The 18,312-nt window shown below is 49.3% G+C and overlaps 1 protein-coding gene across 1 annotated transcript in view; it reads left to right on the top strand.

The window, feature by feature from the left end:
- The window catches only part of fah (fumarylacetoacetate hydrolase (fumarylacetoacetase)), a 72,841-nt gene that overhangs the window by 2,366 nt on the left and 52,163 nt on the right, over positions 1–18,312 (top strand). Inside the window, exons 2-4 of the mRNA XM_038813707.1 lie at positions 5,396–5,506; positions 9,912–10,033; positions 15,052–15,101. Coding sequence (XP_038669635.1) covers positions 5,396–5,506; positions 9,912–10,033; positions 15,052–15,101 — 283 coding nt within the window. The remainder of the gene's footprint in view (positions 1–5,395; positions 5,507–9,911; positions 10,034–15,051; positions 15,102–18,312) is intronic.

Genomic DNA, 18,312 nt, shown 5'->3' with positions numbered 1-18,312 from the left:
ACTCGCAGTGTCACTGCCAACAGTGCGTTGATCCTCATGGATATTGGCCCGAGACTTGTGCCAATTGAATGATGTTGTCCTTGGATTGCTATCAAGGACTGGACCCCATCAGCAATCATTGTCAGAGCAGTCAACAGGATCTTAAAAATGATTGGGAATAAAGGTTATTGCAAAAAAGAGGTTAATAATTTACAACATGAAACACAGCTTAAACCAAGGAAGGCATGGGAGCTACACATTCTGGCTACATTGCTTTTAAGCATGATAGAGAGGTATTAAAAAAAGGGGGGCGTGGACGCAGCATTGGTTAAAGTTGCGGCTTTGAGGAGGGATAACAGACGAGAAGGAGCGTGAGTTCATATGGGTTGAACTGAGGAACAAAAAGGGGAAGTCGCACTGCTGGGTTTGTGAAATTGATTTCCAAACAGGCAGTGGGAGATAGAAAAGCAAATATGTGCAAACTGCTGTGAAGCACCGATCGGGCCGTAATAGTCGAGGATTTCAGCTAGCCAAATACTAACAGGCATAAATTGAGCACAAAAGGTATAGAGGGTAAAGATTTTTTTAAATGCACTCAGAGAATGTTTCTTTTGCCAGAAGGTAGCACGCCTAACAAAAAAAGGGGTCACTTAAGGGCTTATTTTTAGTAAATGAAGCTGCACAGGCAGATAATTTATCAGTGGGAGAACAAGCTAATGATCACAATTTAGTTACATTTAGAGCGGTTAAGGAAAAGACTGCAATAGACTAAGAGCAATTTTACTAAACTGGATGTGATATATGAGGAGGTTGTGGTGCAGTGGTGTTGTCAGTGTACTAGTAATCCAGACACCCAGGGTCATCCTCTGGGGACGCGGGTTCGAATCCCACCACGGCAGGGGTGAAATTTGAATTCAATATCCTGGTAACCACAAATCGATTATCATGAAAACTCATCTGGTTCACCAACATCCTTTGGGGAAGGAAACCTGACGTTCTTACCCGGTATGGGACTCCAGAACCACAGCAATGTGGTTGACTGTTTTAAGGAAAAATGCCCCCTGTAAGCCACTCAGTTCAAGGGCAATTAGGAATGGGCAGTAAATGCTGGCTCAGCCAGTGATGCCACATCCCACGAAAGAAGTTTTAAAAATGACAAACGTGGACTGGAATCAGCTGCAGTACAGCTATAGGGTGGCACTGTGGTTGGCACTGCTGCCTCATAGCGCTAGGGAACTGGGTTCGGTTCTGACCCCGGGTGACTGTGTGGAGTTTGTACATTCTCTCTGTGTCTGCGTGGGATCTTCCGGGTGCTCGATTTCCTCCCACGGTCCAAAGATGTGCAGGTTAGGTGGATTGGCCAAGCTAAATTGCCCATAGTGTCCAAAGGTTAGGTAGGGTTATGGGGATAGGGCAGCGGAGTGAGCCTGGGTAGGGTGTTTATTCGGAGAGTCGGTGCAGACCTGATGGGCTGAATGGCCTCGTTCTGAACTGCAGGGATTCTATGATTCTCTGAGTAATTCAAAGTCATTCCATGTCAGAGCAGTGGGTGATAGTCAAGGCAATAACGAGAGTTGTAAAACAAATATGTTTCCAGAAAGAAAAAGGCTGAATCTTCCAACTCTGGAGTCAACTGGATGCTAAAAAGACAAAAGAAAGCTTGTGTCCGATAGGGAGAGCCCAAGACAGCGGGAAGCCTCGAAGATACAGGGTGAAATTTAAACAAAATTCAGAAAGCAAAGAATCACTGGCAGGTAAACCAAATAATGTTTTATAATCACAGAATGAGCAAGAGATCAATTAGGGAAAGAAGATGGCCAATGAGACACCAAGAAGTGAAAGATTTGGATTCAGGAAAAATATAGAAATGATGCTGTATTACGAAGGTGGAGTGTGAAAAATGAAATGGTATAGACGTAGTCACATGCACCAACATCCTGAGGATTGCCATTAACCAGAAACTTAGCTGGACCAGCTGCATAAATACATGGCTGCAAAATCAAGTCAGTGGCTGGGAATTCTACAGCGAGTAACTCAGCTCCTGACTCCCCAAAGCCTGTCCACCATCTACAAGGCACAAGTCAGGAATTTAATGGAATGCTCTCCACTTGCCTGGATGAATGCACTCATGAGGCTCAAAACCATCCAGGACAAAGTGGCCCATTTGATTGGTACCCCCCTATCTTCTACCTTAAACATTCACCCCTTCAACTACTACAGTAGCAGCCATATGTGCCGACTACAAGATGCACTGCGAGGCAGCACAGTGCCGCAGTGGTTAGCAATGTTGAAAATCACTCACGCCGCAGAGCACCCGGGTTTGATCCAGGCCATGGGTCACTATCCGTGTGGAATTTGCACATTCGTGTCTGGATGGGTCTCAGACCCACAACCCAAAAATGTGCAGGGTAGGGGGATTGGTCACGCTAAATTGCCCTTAATTGGAAAAAAAGGAATTGGCTACTCTAAATTTATTTTAAAAAAATACAAAATACAAGAGTTTTTCAGCTGCACCTTCCAAATTCCCTACCACGTAGAAGGTCCAGGGCAATAAATATATAGGAACACCATCCAAGGAGACACTTGTAGCTCTTTCGTCATTCCTTCACTGTGGCTGGGTTAAAATCCTGGAACTCTTCCTAACAGCACTGGGGGTGTACCTACACCACATTGACTGCAGGGGTTCAAGAAGAATCAAGAATCAACTACCATGTTCTCATGGCAAATTAGGGATAGATAATAAATGCTAGCCTTCCCAGTGACACTCACATCCCAAGGTGCAGAGAATACACCTCTCCAGTGTTTTGCAAACTTTTTTGCCCGGGACCCATTTTTACCAACCAGCCATCCTTCGCGTCCCACGCTGGCTGACCATCGCAACCCACGGTAGCTGACCTTTGTGACCGACGCCGCCCGAACTTCATGACCCATCATTTTCACTTACCTTTAATGTGATAGGTGAACCTGCTTGGTCCTCCCAATCTCACTTGCTTTCTCATTCAATATTACATTACTGCTAAAGACTTCAGCTGATGATTTAAGTTCTCACAGCATCTGTTGAAAACAATCAAGAGGTTTGTCCTGCCATGCTTAGTCTTAAAATGCCTTTGAAGTTTTGACGGTTTTAATCTTTCATTTGCCAGTACTTCCCTGCATATAACACACATGCGCTTTGCATCCTGATTCGCATTGGCACAATTAATAAACACACACCTCAAGAAATTATCATTTTGCTGCTTTGTTCCTATTTTCAGCTTCTTCTTACTGAGTTGTTCACCAAAGGCCCTGGTGCTCACACCAGCACTGCTGGCAGCTACAAAATGGAGGAATCTCTCGCACCCAGAGCACGTGACGCCAATGTACGGGGAACGTGACCTGCTCTCTGCTGACGCTTCTGGAAAGACCACTCCCATCGATTTTCAAAATTAATGAACTCTTGGGTCAGTGCGCTGACATCAGGAGGAGGCAGTCTGCCTCATAGAATCCATACAGTGCAGAAGGAGGCCATTCGGCCCAATCGAGTCTACACCGATCGTCCTCAGGAGCACCCACCAAGGCCCACTCCCCCACCCTACCCCTGCAACCCCACAACCCCACCTAACATTTTTGGACACTAAGGGCAATTTAGCATGATTAATCCACCTAGCCTGCACATCTTGGAACTGTGGGAGAAAACCGGAGATCCCGGAGGAAACCCATGCAAACACGGGGCGAATATAGAAACTCCGCACAGTCACCCGAGGCCAGAATTGAACCAGGGTCCCTGGAGTTGTGAGGTGGCAGTCCTAACCACTGTGCCATCGTGCCACGCTGGGCTCTGGCCTGCGCACTGCTGAGGGGACATACATGCGCTGGATACCCGGCATTCTTTTTACAAAAATTTAGAATACTCAATTCATTTTTCCAATTATGGAGCAATTTAATATGGCCAATCCACCTATCCTGCACATCTTTAGGTTGTGGGGGGGGAAACCCACGCAAACACGGGGAGAATGTGCAAACTCCACACGGACAGTGACCCAGAGCCGGGATCGAACCTGGGACCTCGGCGCCGTGAGGCAGCAGGGCTAACCACTGCGCCACCGTGCTGCCCCCTGGATGGCTGGAATTCTGAAAGCTGGTCACGACTGGCATTTTAAAAAGCCGGTCGCGGCCGCTGGGCACTTCTTCCCACAATTGGGAATGCCGCAACCGATGACCCCGCGACCCTCTCGACACCCATCGTGACCTTGTTTTTGAAAATGACTGCCTTGTCAACTGTATGTAGTATCTGTCCTCTGTGTTCAGTCAGCTTTAGTAATTCAATCATGTGCTCTCCTTCAAACCCAGGTCCTGGATTGATTAATTTATTCATTAATTAGTATATCCTGGGTTAGATGTTTAATATTGCCTCAATAATATTGGTGAAATTGCATAAGTTTACGAAGGGCCCCTTCAGAACACTCTACAATATCGGATCAATACAAACGAGAGGATCATTTCACCTCTCGTGGTTCCACTATCGAGAAAGATCATAACATCCAAATGGTTGCAAGGTTTTATATTTCCAAGTGTAATTCCAAACTTGTATTAACAAAAACACTCTGACAGAAGGACCTTTTGCCAGTTTGAACTTGTGCTCCCCATACATGCAGCCACACCCTTCCTGCCTTTATTTAATGGCTATTGGTAACAGTAACTAAGCAACGCTCATTGGTCATTCACTGGGTGCTTTGGGCCTATTGAGACACCAGTGTAAAATCACACCTAGACCAGTCCTCTTGGCTTATCACTGCCTCACTGGTGCCACCTGTCTAATCCTGTCCTATCAAGCCTTTAAGCTTGTACTTTTGAGCAGGGTCATTGGATTGTGATCACAAGTTCTGGGTCCCATTCTCTGTTTTTCTTTTTTAAGATATTGTGGGGAGCGTTACAAATATGTCTGCTAGTGACTAATTCAGCACAGGCTATGCACGGGACTTCTTGTACTGAATGGCGGAGAGGAGTCTTCAAGTGAATGTGTAAAATGTTCCACAGCAGAAACGTGTTTAATAGAGAAAGTAAGTAAAGGTAAATTGGCCATAGTCCCAGATGACCACAAGCTGCTTTCCCCTTTGAGGGGGAGAGTTGACTGGTGGTGATTTAACCTGAGGATCACCGCAACTCAGCCGAGGGGCAAGGTTGAGAAGGAGGGGCCTTCATGAATAACCTCAGCTGGGAATTGAACTCACGCTGATAGCCTCGCTCTACATCACAAACCAGCCGTCCAGCCAACTGAGCTAAACCAGCTGGAGAATAGTGTGAATTAAGATACAGAAAGTGGCAGGTATTGTACCTGTCCCAGGGCTAGCCCTCAAACAAGAATTCTCAAACCTCCCTTTCAGTACGTATCGAGGTCCATTTTTGATTGACCTGTGCTTCATTTTTCTCCTTCCAGCCTACCCATAGAATTGGCGTTGCCATTGGAGATCAGATCTTAGACCTCAGCATTGTTAAACATCTCTTCACTGGATCGGCGCTCTCCAAACATCAGGATGTATTTGCCCAGGTAACCTACACCAGTTTCTGGGATTAGTGGCTGTTTGTTTCTGACTGTGAAGCCTTTTCTAGTCCCTCTGAGCCCATTTAAAACCTTAGTAATTACGGAGCTACTCCTTGTTTGGTACATTTAGAGTACCCAATTAATTTTTCCAATTAAGGGGTAATTTAGCGTGGCCAATCCACCTAACCTGCACATCTTTTGGCTGTTTGCTGCAGGGTGTGTTTTAGATTCGTTTTCAAAGCTGGATAGCTGCAGTCACAGCCAGAAGGTGTATGAATCTCTTTCTAGAATCTAAAGACTGTAAATCAATCCTGGTGATTTAAAACTAGCAACTGTAGTGACTTTAACCTGATGTGCTTCTGGTAAAAGTTGTTTTAAGTCGCATGGATGTTAAAAGGAAAGCTTAAAGGATTACTTAGTGTTGTAGTCTTTGGGGGTTGTATTTGAATTAATGGTTGCTAAGATGTTCACTGTATGTTTTAACAGGTTAATTTGAGTTCATAGAATAAACATTGTTTTGCTTTAAAAAATACTTTTCCATTTCTGCTGTACCACACCTGTAGAGTGGGCCGTGTGCTCCCCATACCACAGTCTATTAAACGGTGTGGGTCAGGTGAACTCCATGATACACTTTGGGGTTCTCCAAACCCTGGCCCACAACACAGGGCCCTGGCGGAGAAGTTTGGATCTTTTCAAGGGGTCGGATAGGGCCTCACTTTGAAGGTCTCAGCTGAAAGACATTCCATCAGTACCTGGATCGGCAACCTGGACTTTGTGTTCAAGCCTGGAGAAAGAGACAATTCCCATCATGGTGAAAATGCCACTCCTGTCATGGCCAACACCTTAGAAAGCATAAATGTAGAGCAGCACGGTGGCCTAGTGGTTAGCACAACCGCCTCACGGCACTGAGGTCCCAGGTTCGATCCTGGCTCTGGGTCACTGTCCGTGTGGAGTTTGCACATTCTCCCCGTGTCTGCGTGGGTTTCACCCCCACAACCCAAAAATGTGCAGAGTAGGTGGATTGGCCACGCTAAATTGCCCCTTAATTGGAAAAATAATTGGGTAATCCAAAATTAAAAAAAAAAAAGAAAGCATAAATATTACATATATTAATTTAGAACATTACAGAGTGTGATGTAACACAGACTAACAAATGGACAGTTATCTTCAGGTAATTTATCATTTATTTCATTAACAAGTATCTAAGATTGGAGAGAGCGACGTAAGGAGCTGATCTCAGTGTGATGGAGGTCAGTGTTTGGGGTCACACTATCTGGTGGGCAGCTTCATCCTCCAGCCTGACACAGACGGTGGGTCAGTTGGTCGAAACCAGCATCTGTCCAAATGTTTTACATGAATTCATCCTATTCATGGCCGCCAACTATACCTTCGTTGCTTAAATTACTTGCTGTCATATCATGCTGGGGCAAGTCGCCACATTTCACTCGGCCCTTGAGTAACCTATGATCTTCAGCTACACCCAGTCAGGAGATACTGACCAGACTGCCGGCCAAAGACTCCACATTGCTCAATGCTGGAGACCTGATGCGGTTAGACAATGCTGAATCAGTGCTTGTAGAGATTGCGGCTGAAGATATATTTACGTTCCGGAGGTGGCATAGTGTTAGTGGTTAGCACTGCTGCCTCACAGCACCAGGGACCCAGATTTAATTCCGGCTTTGGGTCACTGTCTGTATCGAGTTTGTACATCCTCCCCGTGTCTGCATGGGTTTCCTCCGGGTGCTCCGGTTTCCTCCCACAGTCCAAAGATGTACGGGTTAGGTGGATTGGCCATGATAAATTGCCCCAGGCATGTGCGGGTTAGGTTATGGGAATAGGGCTGGATGGAGGGGTGAGTGGACATGGGTAGAGTGCTCTTTCGAAGGGTTTTATGCAGACTTGAAGGGCCGAATGGCTTCCTTCTGCACTATAGGAATTCTGTGACAATTACTTTTTAAAAATAAATTTAAGAGTACACAATTAATTTTTTCCAATTAAGGGGCAATTTAGCGTGGCCAACCCACCCAGCCTGCACATCTTCGGCTTGTGGGGGCGAAACCCACGCAAACACGGGGAGAATGTGCAAACTCCACATGGACAGTGACCCAGAGCCGGGATCGAACCTCGGACCTCGGCGCCGTGAGGCAACAGGGCTAACCCACTGAGCCACCGTGCTGGCCGCTGTGACAATTCCTTGGCACTATTCTGCATTGAAAGTGTTGGCACCAAAGGACTGTCAGCATCTACCACAATTGAATATTTCCATAAGCCAAGGTCAAGTTAGATCCAAGGCCTCCCTGGCGGAAACTATCAGTCTAACAACAGCAGCATTATCCCGAGCTGTTTCTCGGAGGGATTTCCGAAGAGAATCGACAGTCACAGAAAAGGATAGGACAAATGACCAAAACGTTGATCAAAGCTGGGCATTGCAAGGGGGTTTTAAAGGAGGAGATAGCTATAGATGGATATGGATATGGTGTGGATATGGTGGATGTGGTGGATGGATATGGTGTGAGACAGCCGAGTATGACAGCATCCCCAGTCTATAGGCCCAATGCTTGCTCCATCTTGCCCGGCCTCCACTCCCCAAAAATAATGTGGCCCATGAGGAGGAGTTGGCACCGTTCACATCTGGCCTCCAATCCGGGAAGAAGGTACTCAATGGGGTTCTTATTAAGTGGGCTCTTTGTTCCACCTTTAGTTGCGGTAGGTAAAGAGAGATAATTAGAGACAGACTCGAGTAGCATACTTTCGAGCAATACACGATCTGTGTCATCCACAGACACGAGCTTCGGGATGTGCTGGGATTCGGGTTGATGGATCCTGTCCGTGTCTGTATCATCCTATGGTCAGCACATGGGGTTCTGGCTGTGGCTGGGGTTGGGTGTGGGGGACACATCACCAGTAGCTCCTACAAAACACAAGACGCACGATTAGACTGTGAACCGGGGGGGGAGTGGGGTTGGTGGGGGTGGGTTGGGAAGGGGCTTGTGTTTGGGGGGGGGGGGGGGGGGGAGTAGGGGTGGTGGTGGTGGTGGGGCGAGTGTGTGTGTGAGGTTGGCATGGGGATGGTGGGTGCGAGGCTGGTGTGAGTGTGTATTGGGATGGTGACACACTTGTCATGGGGAACTGCAACTCAGCTGGTTCTCACTTCCTCGCCCGATTCCAACCTCCACTTTGGTGACTGCCCTTTCTTTGGGCCCGCCGACCACGTTCAGGGCCCTCTGCTCTGCTGCGGTGAGGGGCCGCAGGTCTGACAGTCCCCTTCCAGTCTTCTCCCACTCTAGACAGACGGATGCATGCAGGCCAGGGGGTGGTAGCTGGTGGCATCAGTCGTCAGTAGCAGAGTACCTGGCCATGACAGCTGGTGTAGGTGCCGGCATGTGGTGCAAGGTTGGGGGTTCGGTCGCCCTCCAGATGTGAGTGGGCTGGGGTTATGGATGTGTGGGACGGGGGTTGGTGCCAGGGGCACAGTGCTGCCGACTCACCTTGGCCGCCCTGAGGAGGTCATATAGTTTCTTCCTGCACTGCCGGTCCGGACGGAGTTGCTTACGGCGCTGGCTACCTCTGCCACCTGCATCCAGGCACGGCGACAGCTGGCAGCCTCCTTCCTGGGCCGGGGTACAGGGTCACCCGCCTCTCCTCCACGGCATCTAGCAGGGTCTTGTGCTCGCCGTCCGTGAAACAGGATGCCAGTATCCTCGCTGCCATCTTGTTAGCTGGGATGGTGTGTGTGGGGAGTGAAGTGTGTAAATGCGGCTGCAGCTTGTGAGCCTCCTGCGTGCCAATCGCAAATCCGGAGAATACCGCACCGTTTATCATTGGAATTGATTGTGTTCCACGTAGCGCTTGCTAGCCCCTTAAAGGTCATTGAATCGATCCAGGTGTGGCATCAGTTTTGCTGTCGTAGAGGTCCACGAATCCTGCCCTGGTGTCAACACTTAGTCTCAGAAACAGAGAATGCGGCCCTGTGTCTGGAGCGCAATGAAACATCCAGCACACACAAGGTCTGCCATTTGGTTCCCAAGGTTTGTAAAAATGGAAAGACTGCTTCTGTATGACTAGAAAAATGTAACTGAATTAATGAAATGAAAAAATGAAAATCGCTTATTGTCACGAGTAGGCTTCAATTAAGTTACTGTGAAAAGGCCCTAGTCACCACATTCTGGCGCCTGTCCGGGGAGGCTGGTATGGGAATCGAACCGTGCTGCTGGCCTGCTTGATCAGCCAGCGATTTAGCCTGGTGAGCTAAACCAGCCCCTTGGTTTCTAGTTACTTGCAACGAAAATGTGAGTTAGAGTCAAAGACTGATGCATGCCAGATGTAGGCTATTCTGCCAATCTTGTGTCTGCCATGTACTGCGAGTTGTGAAATTAATGGTTTTCAAAATTTGCCACTGTGTGTCTCGCAGCCGACCCTTAACTCCTTCATGGCCCTTGGCCGCAAGGCCTGGAAGGAAGCTCGAGCCTTTCTCCAGCAATTCCTGTCAGCTGATGAATCAACGCTACGGGATAACAAAGGACTGAGGAAAAAGTAAGAACTTTTGCACGGAAATGTTGAAATTAATACTTTTAATTTAGGGTTGAGTCAGCTGCATGAGTATTAATTGACAAGAATATGCACTTTGCTGAAGGGCATACTGATTGGTCAGTTGGTCGGTTACTCCAGGGCAATGTGTCATTTCAGAAGAAAAACACTCCCAACATCAATCCTTACAACAACAACTTGTCTTTAGAGAGTGCCTTTAACGTAGCAAAATGCAAAGGAACATTGTCACACAAAAGTTTACACTAGGGAAAGGCATGAGGACAGTTGACCAAAATCCTGGTCAAAGCGGTCGGTTAGAACGGGTAAATTAACAGAATCACAGAATTGATACGGTGCAGAAGGAGGCCATTTGGCCCATTGTGTCTGCACCAGCTCTCCACGCGAGCATACTGACTGAGTGCCATTCCCCTGTCTTCTCCCCGTACCTCTGAATATTGTTTCTGTTCAAGTAATTATCTAATTCCCCCTTGAATGCCTCGACTTAACCTGCCTCCACCACACTTCCCAAAACAGATAGCCACAAACGCAACTCCAGCATGGTATGTTGCCTCCCTGGTACTGGCGTCAAAGATGTCTCGGAGCCGTTATAGGACGTTCTGGAGGAGGAGGGTGAACAGCTAGTGGTTGTGGTACCCATCGGTATCATGACATAGTTTAAAAAAAGGATTAGGTCCTTAAAACAGAATATAGGGAGTTGGGAAATAAGTTGAATAGTAGGACCTCATGATAGTGTTTTCAGGATTACTATCAGTGCCATGTGCTAGTAAGAGCAGAAATAGCAGGATATGTCAGGGCTGGATTCTCTGTTTTGGAGACTATGGGCTGGATTCTCCGATTTTGAGGCTATGTCCAGAGAAAGTGTCTGATTTTACGCCGAAAAAGTTGGTGCCGCCCCCGCACTGATGCTCCGACCGATGAGGGGCGAGTAGCCGCACCACGGCCTTTCCGATATAAACGGCAGGGGAATTGCCGGGTCTGTGGCTGTGCATACGCACGGCGACGACCTGCAGCGGTCGCGCCGCACAACATGGCGCCGGCTGCGCGTGGACCCAACCTGCCAGATAGTACCCCTCCCCAGAGCTTATCTCACAGCGAGTGGTCATCACTCTCCTGCCCCTGACAGGGCCAACATAGTCCATCATCCTGGGGTGATGTTACACAGACACTTGGCGGGTGGAGCAGGGTTGGTCAGGGAGGGGGTGGTGTGATAGGGGAGGAGGAGTGGGGAATGTGATGGGGAGGGAAATGATGGGAAGGGGTGAGGGGAATGGGGGGAGGATGGGAAATGGGAAGGGGGAGGGAAATTGGATGAGGGGGGTTTTGAGCTGACGCACACAGCCTTGTCCCAGGAGAAATGGAAGATGATGAGGGCCTCCCTCATGATCCTGGCATGCCACACCCTTGCCTCTGACCCAGCTCCTCCTAGGGCTCATCCTCCAGCCCCTCCTGGTCCACCACATCCTCCTCTTCAAATGAGGCCGCATGTCCCTCCGCCTCCTCCTCCTCCAGCATGTCATTCTGCTGCTGTGCCAGGTTGTGGGGGGCACAGCAGACCATCACAAAGCAGCAGGCCCTCTAGGAGATGTACTGCGGGGCACCGCCAGAACAGTCCAGGCACTGGAGCCACATCTTGAGTAGCCCGATGCACCGCTCAATGTACGGTGGAAACGTGGGCCTCTGCCTCAGTCTCAGGCTTCCGCACCATCGTCATCAGCCATGTCCTCAGTAGGTATCCCTTGTTCCCCATGAGCCAACCCATCATCCTGGGATGGTCCTCGAAGACACCGAGGATCTCTGAGTGCCCCTGGAGGTAGCTGTCATGCACGCTCCCAGGGTGGCGGACACACATGTACGTGATTCTGAGGCGGTGGTCTTAAACATTAAGGGAGTGGGACCCCTTCCTGTTAATATAGGGCACTCCCTGATGCTTTGGTGCTTGTGTGCATTGATCGTCCTCTGGATCTGGGGCATCCCAGCGATGGCAGCAAAACCTGCAGCCCGGGCATCTTGATGGGCCTGGTCCAGCTTGAAAGTAAAATAGTCTGATGCCCGGGCATACAGAGCATTCGTCACCTCCCGGATGCACCTGTGGGCTGATGACACAAACGAGTTTGGCAAGATTGGATGATATTTATTTTAATGCAAGGAGTCTGACGAACAAAGCAGATGAGTTGAGGGCACAAATTAAAACATGGGGGTATGATGTCATTGCTGTCACAGACATGGTTGAGAGGCAGGTAGCACAGTGATTAGCACTGTTGTTTTACAGCTCCAGGGTCCCAGGTTCGATTCCCGGCTTGGGTCAGTGTCTATGCGGAGTTTGCACGTTCTCCCCATGTCTGCGTGGGTTTGTTCCAAGTGCTCTGGTTTCCTCCCACCGTCCAAAGATGTGCAGATTAGGTAGATTGGCCATGCTAAATTGCCCTTAGTGTCCAAAACGGTTGGATGGGATTACGGGGATAGGGTCGAGGTGTGGGCTTAAGTAGGGTGCACTTTCCAGGGCTGGTGCAGACCCGATGGGCTGAAGGGCCTCCTTCTGCACTGCAAATTTTGTGATGAGAGAGGGGCAGGACTGGCAGATCAATATTCCAGGATATGGGATCTTCAGGTGAGATCTTCAGAGAGAGAGGTAAAAGAGGAGGGGGTGTTGTGATTTTGATCAGGGAATTAATTACAGCAGTAAGGAGGGACGACACCTCAGAAGGTTCTTCAAATGAAGCCTTATGGGTAAACAAAAAGGAGCAGTCACATTGCTGGGAATGTTCTATAGGCCCCCTGACAGTTCGAGAGAAATAGAAGAGCAGATACGTAGGCATATTTAGAGAAGTGTAAACGTAATAGAGTAGTGATAGTGGGGGATTTCAACTTCCCCAACATTAACTGGGGTAGTCATAGTGTGAAAGGTTTAGAGGGAGCAGAATTCTTAAAGTTCACCATGAGAACTTTTTAAGCCAGTGCGTAGAAGGTCCTACAAGAACGGGGGCGGTCCTGGATTTAATTGTAGGTAACAAAGCCAGGTAAGTAGTTGAAGTATCAGCGAGGAGCATTTTACAGACAGTGATCATAACACCATTAGATTCAAGATCGTTATGGAAAAGGAAAAGATGGGCCTGAAATCAAAGTTCTAAACTAGGAGAAGGCCGATTTTAATAAGATCAGATATGATTTGGCCAAGGGGGACTGGGAGCAGACATCTTTAAGTAAATCTGTGACAGAACAGTGGGACTCATTCAAGAAGGAAACTGCGAGAGTACAGGTCAACATGTTCCAATCAAGAAAAAGGGTGGGACCAACAATTGCAGTGAGCAATGAGAAAGGAATCATTGGCTATCTAGTTGTGCGTGGCCCTTTGGGGTTGAGCGACGATAATATGTTGGAATTCTTCATCAAGATGGAGAGTGACAAAATTCACTCTGAGGCCAGAGTCCTGAATCTAAATAAAGGAAACTATGATGATATGGGACCAGAGTTAGCTCTGATGGATTGGGGAATGTTGCTTAAAGGGATGACAGGGGAAAGGCAATGGCAAACATTCAAATTGTGCATGGGTGAAGTGAAACAATTGTTCATTCCTATCTGGTGCAAAAGTAAAATGGGAAAAATTCAAGTAAGAGGCATACAAATTGGCCAGCAGAAAATACAGACCTGAGGATTGGGAGCAGTTTAGAATTCAGCAAAGGAGGTCAAAGGGATTAATTGTGGGGAACATAAAAGTTTCAATAGGTATGCGAAGAGAAAAAGATTGGTGGAGACAAATATCCCTCACAGGAAACAGAGGAATTTATAGTAGGGACCAAAAAAATGGCTGACCAACTAAACACATAATTTGTATCTGCCTTCACAAATGAGGACATAAATAACGTGGCAGAAATGTTGGGGAACGCAGGGTTTAGTGAGAAGGAGGAACTGAAGAAAATCAATATTCGCAGGGAAATGGTGTTGGGGAGAATGTTGGGATTGAAGGCCAAAAAATCCCCAGGGCCTGGTATTCTACATCCCAGAGTACTGAATGAAGTGGCCCTAGAAATAGTGGATGCATTGGTGGTCATCTTCCAAGATTCGATAGACTCTGGAACAGTTCCTATCGATTGGAGGATAGTTAATATAACCACATTATTTAAAAAGGGAGGTGGAGAGAAAACAGGGAATTATTGACCAGTCAGCCTGATGTCAGTGGGGGAATTGTTAGAGTCCATGGTAAAGATTTTATAGCACAGCACTTGGAAAACAGTGGCAGGATCAGCATGGATTTATAAAAGGGAAATCATGCTTGACAAATCTACTGGAATTCTTCGAGGATGTAACTGGTAGAGTTGATGTGGATGTGGTTTATTTGGACTTTCAGAAGGCTTTCGATAAGTTCCGACACAGGAGGTTAGTAAACAAAATTAGAACGCCTGGGGTTGAAGGAAATATACTGGCCTGGATTGAGGATTGGTTAACAGAGAGAAAACAAAGAGGAGGAATAAACGGGTCATTCTCAGGTTGGCAGGCTATGACTACTGGAGCATCGCAAGCGTCGGTGCTTGTTCCCCAGCTAAGTGCCACGTCAGAGATTAGCGTGTAAAATTAAAAAGCATGGGATTGAGGGTAGTATATTGAGATGGATAGAAAAGTGGTTGGCAGACAGGAAATAAAGAGTAGGAAAGGGTCTTTTTCCATGCGCCAGGCAGTGGCTAGTGGGGCACCGTAGGCTTCAGTGTTGGGACCCCAGCTATTCACAATGTATATTAATGATTTAGATGAGGGAACTAAATGTAAAATCTCCAAATTTGCAAAATCTGAGAAGTACAAGAGCTGACAAGTGGACCCCAGTGAAGTATTTCTCGAGTCCTCCAGACTGAGAGAAGATGGCATCTCCAATCGCCATCATGTTATTTATGCATGCCAGCTTTCACTTGAATGTAGGGCAGTATTTCTGAAACAAATGTACTGAGATTCTGACTCTGAGAGCAATGGAACTGGCCAAAATTGTACAATTCTATAAACACTCTTTTTTACAGAGCATTTGTGGCCCAGTCTTCAGCCAGCATGCATCTCCCTGCACACATTGGTATGTTGGATCTCTAACTACAATTCAATTGACGGTGAGGCAGCTTGTGAGGCTTACAGAAGCCACCTGATGGGCCAAATGGCCTATTTCTATGTCCTAGATTCTATGTGATGCATCTACAAGATGAACTTATAAATTGCAGTTTTAAAAAATGTTCCTCAGGCCTGTCCCCTGTCATTTTTTTTATTTTTTTAAAAAATAATTTTTATTGAAATTTTTACAAAATATAAACATCTTAACTCTATTAACAAACAACCGTGGTAACACCCCAAGAACAATACCCCCCCAACTTCAAGAGCAACTTCAAACAAAAGGAAAAAGAAAAAAAAACAAAAGATCACCCAAACAACAAAAGGGAAAGAGATAGCACCCGCCACACCCCACAGACCCATGTACACAGTTCTCCCTCCCCCCAATCCAAACCCCCCCCCCCCCCCCCCCCTCTCCCCCCCCCCCCCCCCCCCCACCCCGGGTTGCTGCTGCTGTCGGCCCATTTCCCTACTTTTCCGCCAGGAAGTCCAGAAAAGGCTGCCACCGCCTGAAAAACCCCTGTACTGATCCTCTCAGGGCAAATTTCACCCTCTCCAATTTAATGAGCCCCGCCATATCATTGATCCAGGCCTCGACACTTGGGGGCCTCGCATCCTTCCATTGAAGCAAGATCCTCCGCCGGGTTACTAGGGGTTACTCGCCTCCTGCACTCCCGGCTCCACTGCCACCCCAAAAATTGCGAGTCCCCAGCCTGGCTCGACCCTGGATCCCACCACCCTCGACACCGTCCTTGCTACCCCCTTCCAAAACTCCCCCAACGCTGGGCACGCCCAAAACATATGGCCGTGGTTCGCTGGGCTCCCCGAGCACCTAGCACACCTGTCCTCGTCCCCGAAAAACCTACTCATCCTCGACCCAGTCATGTGGGCCCTATGCAGCACCTTGAACTGTATGAGGCGAAGCCTCGCACAGGAAGAGGAGGAATTCACTGTCTCCAGGGCATCCGCCCACGTCCCCTCCTCAATCTCCTCACCCAGCTCCTCTTCCCATTTACCCTTCAGTTCCTCCACCGAGGCCTCGTCTACCTCCTGCATTACCCGGTATATGTCCGAAATCCTCCCTCCTCCAACCCACACCCCCGAGAGCACCCTGTCCCGTACCCCACGTGGGGGCAACAAGGGGAACCCCTCCATCTGCCGCCTGGCAACGCTCTAACCTGCATGTACCGAAACATGTTCCCCGGGGGGAGCCCAAACTTCCCCTCTAACTCGCCCAAGCTCGCGAACCTCCCCTCCACAAACAGGTCCCTCAACCTCCTAACCCCTGCCCTGTGCCAGCCCAGAAATCCGCCATCAATGCTCCCTGGGACAAACCGATGGTTCCCCCGTATCGGGGCCTCCATCGAGCCCCCCATTTCTCCCCTGTGCCTTCTCCATTGCCCCCAAACTTTGAGGGTAGGCGCCACCATCGGGCTCGTGGTATACCTCGTTGGAGGGAGCGGCAACGGCGCCGTTACTAGCGCCTCCAAGCTCGTGCCCACACAAGACGCCGCCTCCACCCTCTTCCATTCTGCCCCCTCCTCGTCCCTTACCCACTTACGCACCATCGCTGCGTTGGCAGCCCAATAGTACCCACAGAGGTTGGGCAACGCCAGCCCCCCCCTATCCCTGCCACGTTCCAGGAACACTCTTCTAACCCTCGGGGTCCCATGCGCCCACACAAATCCCGTGATACTCCTGTTGACCCTCCTAAAAAAGGCCTTCGGGATAAGGATGGGGGGGCACTGGAACAGGAACAAAAACCTTGGGAGCACCATCATCCTAACGGACTGCACCCTCCCCGCCAGTGACAGCGGTAACATATCCCACCTCCTAAACTCCTCCTCCATCTGCTCCACCAACCTTGTGAGGTTGAGCTTGTGCAGGGCCTCCCAGCAACCTGGACCCCTAGTACCTGAAGCTCTTCCCTGCCTGCTTCAGTGGGAGCCTACCAATCCCCTCCACTTGATCCCCCGGATGTACCACAAACACCTCACTCTTGCCCAAGTTCAACTTATACCCAGAGAAACCCCCGAATTCACTAAGAATCCTCATCACCTCCGGCATCCCCCCCACTGGGTCCGCCACATACAGCAACAGGTCGTCCGCGTACAGCGACACTCGATGCTCCTCCCCACCCCGCACCAGGCCCCTCCAGTTCCCTGACTCCCTCAATGCCATGGCCAGGGGCTCAATTGCCAACGCGAAGAGCAAGGGGGACAGGGGGCACCCCTGTCTCGCCCCCGGTACAGCCGAAAGTACTCCGACCTCCTCATATTTGTGGCTGCACTCGCCATCGGGGCCTCGTAGTGCAGCCTCACCCACCGGATAAAGCCCTCCCCAAACCCAAACCTCTCCAACATCTCCCACAAATACTTCAACTCAACCCTATCAAAGGCCTTCTCCGCACCCAATGCCACCATTATCTCCGCCTCCCCTTCCACAGCCGTCATCATAATAACGTTGAGGAGCCTTTGTACGTTTGTATTCAGCTGCCTTCCCTTCACAAACCCCGTCTGGTCCTCATGGATGACCCCAGGCACACAATCCTTTATTCTAGTGGCCAGGATCTTTGCCAGCAGCTTAGCATCGGCGTTCAGCAGCGAAATCGGCCTATATGATCCGCACTGCAGAGGGTCCTTGTCCCGCTTCAGGGTCAAGGAAATCAGCGCCCGTGACATAGTTGGGGGAAAAGCCCCCCCCCCCCCCCCCCCCCCCCCCCCCCCCCCCCACCCCCTTGCCTCGTTAAAGGTCCGGACCAGCAGGGGGCCCAACAGGTCCAAATACCTTTTATAAAATTCTGCCGGAAACCCGTCCGGCCCCGGCGCCTTCCCCGACTGCATGCTCCCTATCCCTTTGACCACCTCCTCCAGCTCGATCGGCACCCCTAGTCCCTCCACCTCCTCCTCCTCCACCCTTGGGAATCGCAGCTTGTCCAAGAAATGCCCCATTCCACCCCCCTCCACCGACCGGTACAGTTCCCCATTGAAGTCTCTGAAGACCCCATTAACATCTACTCCCCTCCGCACCACCTTCCCAGCCTTATCCGTCACTCCCCCAATCTCCCTGGCCGCGTCCCGCTTTCGGAGCTGGTGTGCCAGCATCCTGCTCGCCTTCTCCCCGTATTCATACACCGCCCCCTGTGCTTTCCTCCACTGAGCTTCCGCCTTTCTGGTAGTCAA

The sequence above is a fragment of the Scyliorhinus canicula genome, chromosome 12 (assembly GCF_902713615.1).
Source record: "Scyliorhinus canicula chromosome 12, sScyCan1.1, whole genome shotgun sequence".
Taxonomy (NCBI): Eukaryota; Metazoa; Chordata; class Chondrichthyes; order Carcharhiniformes; family Scyliorhinidae; genus Scyliorhinus; species Scyliorhinus canicula.
The sequence above is the reverse complement of the archived record's forward strand: the minus strand, read 5'-3'. Positions and strand labels throughout refer to the sequence as shown.